The sequence below is a fragment of the Triticum dicoccoides genome, chromosome 2B, assembly GCF_002162155.2.
Source record: "Triticum dicoccoides isolate Atlit2015 ecotype Zavitan chromosome 2B, WEW_v2.0, whole genome shotgun sequence".
Lineage (NCBI taxonomy): Eukaryota > Viridiplantae > Streptophyta > Magnoliopsida > Poales > Poaceae > Triticum > Triticum dicoccoides.
Window position 1 is genome coordinate 39,631,669 of NC_041383.1, and position 7,267 is coordinate 39,638,935.

The 7,267-nt window shown below is 44.2% G+C and overlaps 1 protein-coding gene and 1 pseudogene across 1 annotated transcript; both read left to right on the top strand.

The window, feature by feature from the left end:
- Nucleotides 1-1,617: 1,617 nt before the first annotated feature.
- Nucleotides 1,618-3,572, top strand: LOC119367005 (UDP-glucosyltransferase UGT13248-like). The gene is made up of 3 exons (XM_037632649.1): nt 1,618-2,285; nt 2,519-2,903; nt 3,018-3,572. Exons 1-3 carry the CDS (start codon nt 1,626-1,628, stop codon nt 3,353-3,355), a joined length of 1,383 nt encoding a protein of 460 aa, XP_037488546.1. The 5' UTR covers nt 1,618-1,625; the 3' UTR covers nt 3,356-3,572.
- Nucleotides 3,573-6,065: 2,493 nt separating this feature from the next.
- On the top strand, nt 6,066-6,908 carry LOC119367007 (annotated as a pseudogene).
- The last annotated feature ends 359 nt before the right edge of the window (nt 6,909-7,267 follow it).

The window sequence follows — 7,267 nt, forward strand, 5'->3', positions numbered from 1 at the left end:
TGGAGACACCTGTAGAGCATCTTTATAATGACCCAGTTACGTTGTGACGTTTGATAGCACATAAGGTGTTCCTCCGGTATTCGGGAGTTGCATAATCTCATAGTCAGAGGAACATGTATAAGTCATGAAGAGAGCAGTAGCAATAAAACTTAATGATCATTATGCTAAGCTAACGGATGGGTCTTGTCCATCACATCATTCTCTAATGGTGTGATCCCGTTCATCAAATGACAACACATGTCTATGGTCAGGAAACATAACAATCTTTGATTAACGAGCTAGTCAAGTAGAGGCATACTAGGGACACTTTGTTTTGTCTATGTATTCACACATGTACTAAGTTTTTGATTAATACAATTCTAGCATGAATAATAAACATTTATCATGATATAAGGAAATATAGATAACAAATTTATTATTGCCTATAGGGCATATTTCCTTCACCCTCCTGCCCCCAGCATTCTCGGCCTCCATGGCCAATCATTTCCTGACTGATGTGTCCACCTTCAAAACTTGATGAGGGATTTTTGAAGGGTTCGTGGCCGTATCCAAGATATCAGGGTCAACAACATCCTTCCCTATCTTCTGCCCCAGCTTGGGTGTCTGATCCAGTCTGTATCCTCCACCCCTTTCATTTGCTCCATTATACCTTGGTTTATTTAGGCCATCAGCATACAACCAAGCACCAAATTTCTAACTTTTCTCGTCATGGATCCCTGTCCCACACTCCTTGTACTCGTGGCCAATGATTCCGAAAACGAGCTAGTTTCTCATACCTTACCAGAATGACATGTCATGCCCTGCCCCTTACAATACTCACAAACTTGGTTAGGGGTAGGCGCAAATCATGACGCACCCTTATTCTGATATAGTCAGCTCGAACATTCCCGTTCAGCCTCATATCCAAAATCTTCCCAGTATTCCTAAGGAGATGCTCCACAATGCTTGCCTTGCAAAAACCTTTAGGGAGCTTATGAATTTGTAGCCAGATCGGAATAAATACCATTGGGACCTGCTCTACCTTAGTAAACCCATCGTATGGGCACATCAAAACGACTAAATTCCTGGATAGCCAAGGCCCCTGATCGATCATGTGTTCATAATCGCTGAGGCATGAGGCTCGTACGACCAACAAATTGGGGCCAGCCGGCCGAAATCTCACCTGCTGTGCAGGATTCCATGCCGCGCGCATATCCTTGTAAAAGCCTGCTTGGCTGAATGTTTTCTCCATATGACCCCTAGCTAGCGCAAGCCATCTAACACTTTCATTGATCACCGGGTCATTCTCATCGATAACCAGATCATCAAAGACTTCATCTTCCAGATTCAGCTGCTCCATGAATTCATCGAGCTCCGATCTCATGGCATCCCCGCCGCCTCCGCTTGTTCCAGACTGCGCATCCGCCGCTGCACTCATCGCGGCCACGGGTCCTGAAGTTTGATTGGTGGAGAGGGAATCCTAGGGTAGGGGATCGCCCTACGGTAGGGGATACGGTTTGTGTAGGATAGGAACTCGCCCGCGAAAGTTTCGCCTGAGATTGTTGCGGGATTGTAGGACCATGCCTATATAATCCACTCCACTGAAGCACCGGAACACGTGAGAAATCCTCGTACCAAGCGGACGCATGGAGAGCACGGGCCATGGAGGCGGCGAGGGCGCGAGCGTCCTCCTCCTGCCGTTCCCGGGGGCGCAGGGCCACACGAACCCGCTGCTGGAGCTGGGCCGCCGCCTGGCGCGCCACGGCCTCCGCCCCACGCTCGTCGCCACGCGCCACGTGCTCTCCTCCACCCCGCCGCCGGGCGCGCCCTTCCGCGTGGCCGCCATCTCCGACGGCTTCGACGCCGGCGGCGCGGCCTCGGACTACACGGAGTATTTCTCCCGGTTGGAGGCCGTGGGGTCCGAGACGCTGCGGGAGCTCCTTCTGTCGGAGGCACGCGCTGGGCGGCCCGTGCGCGTGCTGGTGTACGACTCCCACCTGCCGTGGGCGGGGCGGGTGGCGCGCGCGGCCGGCGTTCCCGCCGCGGCGTTCTTCTCGCAGCCGTGCTCGGTGAACATCGTCTATGGGGAGCTCTGGGCCGGGCGGCTGGCCCTTCCAGTGATGGACGGGCGTGAGCTGCTGGCGCGCGGAGCGCTGGGCGTGGAGCTGGGTCCGGAGGACGTGCCGCCGTTCGCCGCGGCCCCGGAATCGCAGCCGTCGTTCCTTAAGATGGCTATCGGGCAGTTCGACGGGCTGGAGGACACCGACGACGTGCTCGTCAACTCATTCAACGACATCGAGCCAACGGTGAGTCTTGTTCGTGTGCTTTACTCACTCAATGGGTTTGCAAACATGGAATTGTTTCTTCATCTTTGTTTGCGACATCTTTACACATCTTGATTTTTGACACATAATAACGAGACTGAAATATTTAAAAGAGAAGTTAATTACTCCCTCCGTCCCATAATATACAAACGATGGGACGAAGGGGGTAGGTTTTTACAGAAAATTTAGTGCTTGATATTTTGCCGTCTGAGCAGGAGGGAGAGTTCATGGAGTTAACATGGAGAGCGAAGACCATAGGCCCCACCTTGCCATCGTTTTACCTTGACGACCATCGTCTGCCCTCCAACAAGTCTTATGGTTTCAACCTATTTGGCAGCGATGCACCATGCATGGATTGGCTAGAAAACCAGAGCATCTCCTCTGTTGTGCTTGTATCCTACGGGACTTTCTCCAACTACGACGCAACCCAGCTAGAGGAGCTCGGCAATGGGATATGTAATTCCGGCAAATCTTTTCTATGGGTTGTTAGGTCCAACGAGGCACACAAGCTATCCGAGGAACTCAGGAAGAAATGTGAGAAGAATGGATTGATTGTTTCTTGGTGCCCCCAACTTGAGGTTCTAGCACACAAGGCCATTGGTATGATATCGCAAAACGATATTTGTTTCCACCTCATTTGAAAATGAATTAGAAGATTTGATGAAACGAGAAGCTGGAGATAACATTTTTTTTATTTTGTAAACATATATGTAGGATGTTTTGTTACTCATTGTGGCTGGAACTCGACGCTGGAGGCGGTTGTTTGTGGTGTACCTCTTGTGGGAATTCCGCACTGGGCGGATCAACCCACCATCGCAAAGTATGTGGAGAGCGGATGGGGTATGGGTGTCCGAGTGCAGAAGAGCGAAAGTGAATCACTAAGGAGTGCGGAGGTCGAGAGGTGTATTAGAGAGGTTATGGATGGGGAGAGGAAGGGCGAGTATAAAAGGAATGCTATGAAGTGGATGCAAAAGGCCAAGGAGGCAATGCAAGAAGGGGGAAGCTCAGACAAACATATTGCTGAATTCGCTGCCAAGTATTCGTCAATTTGAATTTTCATCAATGCAATCTTTATTTCTAAATAAGCAAGTAGGCAATGATTCCAGGCATATGTTTTTAGAGGAGACGGTATTTTCCATATGTAATTACAGTGCTATCTTCTCACCATTTGGAAGGATGCTGAAATTTTCGTAAATTAACAGCCCGTAGAAAAATGATTTACATGTTATGTGTCATTTTCCGTAAATTTATATGTGGACCATAGCTATTACGAACAACTAACTATATACTATGTATATGGTTTGTTCTCAGTGTTCCACATGCGAAAACAATTGCCCATGTTAAAGCAAGTTGATTAATCTCTATTTCATGGATGATGCTTTAGATACATATGCAGCTGCTATAGAACAAAAAGCACAGCTGCTACAACAACACTACAGAAGAAGAGGAAACAACATTACAAAAGGAGAGGAAGCAGAGGCCGACAAGTATACAAACGTTGGGGATAACTATGGAGACTTGATCATGGTGAGCTTCATACTAAATACAACAGGGAATAATTTATATTCAATCAAATATTTAGAAATCAAATCTTCATTGTTGTAGCAACACGGGGAGTTTCATCTAGTATTTAAGATCTCTTTGGCCAAGGAAAAAACAAGATGCTTATGATTTAGTAGAGAACTCCTAAAAAACACCCATATACTCTATGTTTTTCTATTTGCATGTAAATAATTAAATTATAAACTATAAAAATATTAAGATGATATTTGCTACACCATAAACTTTAGAGAACTCTAGTATAATTATTTAAGGCTGGACACAAAACACATAAAATATATATACATATATATTTAAGTGCCACAAAATGGGAGAAGACATGCACTTTTGTATTTTAGAGTATTTGGTTAAAATGTTCTGAAGCTACAATGCATTGAAAATAATGTAATTTGTAACGCCTAATTGTCCTGCACAATATATATGTTAACTATGATTATGATTTTATAATATGAGTCTTAAAGAAAGAATAAGCTTGGTATAAATAGTTATATTTATTTTACTCGCCCTTGGGCACTAAGCATGGATTATATATAATATGCCATAGACAAAACAAGTTTCTCTAAAATTATAGAGAATTTACATGCAGTGCGGATCTATAACCTGAAAAGAGCATCATAAGCGCTCGGCACACAACATTTTGAGGATAGATCAGTTGTCATCCTAACCATCGGCGAACTTTTAAACACCTCGAGGGTAATATTTGTTGGGAATTTAGTCTAGAAATAAATCTACTCAATTGGCTCGGAAGTATATTGTGAATATAGTTCAGAAGCATCACTTTTTTGCTCTCTCATGCTATATTGAACATGTTGGTTATTTGGTCAATTGTCGATTCCGTGCAAATCACTATTTCCAATAGTTTTCCGTAAAATTATTTAGTGAGTTTTATTCCTGTATCATTGTATTCCGGTTCATTTTTTGCGATCTGAAAAGAGTTATATTCCATCATAATAGGGTAACAATTGAGAGGCAAAAAATCCTCTATACATGGTGGTGAGCTATGTAGCCATACAACAATACAACTTTCTACTCAACTATACGACGCCAATGGATTTACCACCCTATTTTGCTCACACTTGATTTTTATGGGAATTATACTCTCTCCCTTGGATAAGGAACTTTATCTCTACCAAAAAATAACCATATACCGATCTCGAGAGGCCTTCGCCGGACAAAGCTAACAATGCTTTCGAGAAGTCCGATTCGACAATAACAGGAGATTCAGTATGTCGCAACAACAACGTCATATCTTTGCATGATAGCATGCAACTCAGCCTCAGGAGCATCATTGCAATTAAAGTTATATTGATATGCGGCGAACACAACCCCACCATCATGTCGTCTCAAGATCGTTCCACCCACCGCCATGTCGTCCACTCCTAAGAAAGATCCATCCATGGACAGGGCGACACAATTCGCTGTAGGTGGCGTCCACGACACAATTTTTGCTGCTTTCTTTATATTTCTGGCCTCACATTCACCACTGGCATCTTCCTCTTTATAAGCTCCTCTATATTGTACCTCCTAGATAGTTCAAGTGATAACACATAGCTTTGAAGATAATCAGCAGATACTTGAGATGATAGGACATCTTTCCCATGTGTATTGTCCATTCTTAAGGACCAAATTCTGCAGACTAGCATTCAGTGGGTGCAGAGGGGAAAATCTTAGCTGCAAACCTGCTTTCGCGTAAGTTAAAAATATAGTCCGAGTGAGGATCTGCTCCACACTCGGAAGCTTAGCTACGAACCAGCTTTCGCCTAAGTTAAAAATACAGTCTGAGTGATGATTTTCTCCACATTCAGAAGCTTAGCTACGAACTCGCTTTTGCCTAAGTTAAAAATACAGTCCAAGTGAGGATCTGCTCCACAATCGGGAGCTTAGATGCGAACCAGCTTTCGCCTAAGTTAAAAAATATAGTCCGAGTCATTCGCCGCGGCACCGGAGTCGCAACCTGCGTTCTTTAAGACGACAATCGGGCAGTTCGATGGGTGGAGGATGCCGACGACGTGCTCATCAACTCATTCAACTCCATCGAGCCAAAGGTTAGTCTTGTTTCGTGTGCTTTACTCACTCAATGGGTTTGCAAACATGGAATTCTTTCTTCATCTTTGTTTTCAGACATCTTTATACATTTTGACATATAATAACGAGACTGAAATTTTTACAGAAAAAATAGTGCTTGACATTTTGCCTTCTGAGTAGGAGGGAAAGTTCATGGAGTTAACATGGAGAGCGAAGACCGTAGGTCCCACCTTGCAATCGTCTTACCTTGACGACCTTCGTCTTGCCTCCAACAAGTCTTATGATTTCAACCTTTTTGGCAGTGATGCACCGTGCATGGATTGGCTAGAAAAATAGAGCATCTCCTCTCTTGTGCTCGTATCCTATGGGACTTTCTGCAACTACGATGCAACCCAGCTAGAGGAGCTTGGCAATGGGATGTGTAATTCTGGCAAATCTTTTCTATGGGTTGTTAGGTCCAACGAGGCACACAAGCTATCTGAGGAACTCATGTCGAAATGTGAGAAGAATGGATTGATTGTTTCTTGGTGCCCCCAACTTGAGGTTCTAGCACACAAGGCCATTAGTATGATATTACAAAAAAATATTTGTTTCCTTCTTGTCTGAAAATGAATTAGAAGATTTGATAAAACGAGAAGCTGGTAATAACACTCCCTTTTCTATTTTGTGAACTTATATGTAGGATGTTTCGTTACTCATTGTGGCTGGAACTCGACGCTGGAGGCGGTTGTTTGTGGTGTACCACTTGTCGGAATTCCACACTGGGCGGACCAACCCACCATCGCAAAGTATGTGGAGAGCGCATGGGGTATGGGTGCGCGAGTGCAGAAGAGCGAAAGTAGATCACTAAGGAGTGCGGAGGTCGAGAGGTGTATTAGAGAGGTCATGGATGGGGAGAGGAAGGACGACTACAAAAGGAATGCAATGAAGTTGATGCAAAAGGCCAAGGAGGCAATGCAAGAAGGGGGAAGCTCAGACAAGCATATTGTTGAATTCGCTGCCAAGTATTCGTCAATTTGAATTTTCAACAATGTAATCTTTATTTGAAAATAAGCAAGTAGGCAATGATTCCAAGCATATATGTTTAGGGGAGAAATTTTCCCATATGTAATTACAGTGCTATATACTCACCATTTGGAGCATTTCATAAATTAACAGCCTGTGGAAAAATGCTTTACACATTATGTGTTGTTCTCAGTAAATTTATATATGGGCTGTAGCTATTACTAGCAAATAACTCTATACTATGTATATGGTTTCTTCTCAGTGTTCCACATGGGAAATGATGCATGATAATTCGCGAAAGATGAGTTCATAAGCCTAAAGTCCATCATATACGAACGTGCATCTACGGCGCATCATGCAATGCATAGTGATAT

What these genes read in the sequence shown, in the direction of transcription:
- LOC119367005 (XM_037632649.1), top strand. Translation starts at nt 1,626, where the DNA reads ATGGAGAGCACGGGCCATGGAGGCGGCGAGGGCGCGAGCGTCCTCCTC. An exon ending in TCAACGACATCGAGCCAACG is followed by an intron (nt 2,286 to 2,518) that starts GTGAGTCTTGTT and finishes CCGTCTGAGCAG; the next exon opens with GAGGGAGAGTTCATGGAGTT. An exon ending in TCTAGCACACAAGGCCATTG is followed by an intron (nt 2,904 to 3,017) that starts GTATGATATCGC and finishes ACATATATGTAG; the next exon opens with GATGTTTTGTTACTCATTGT.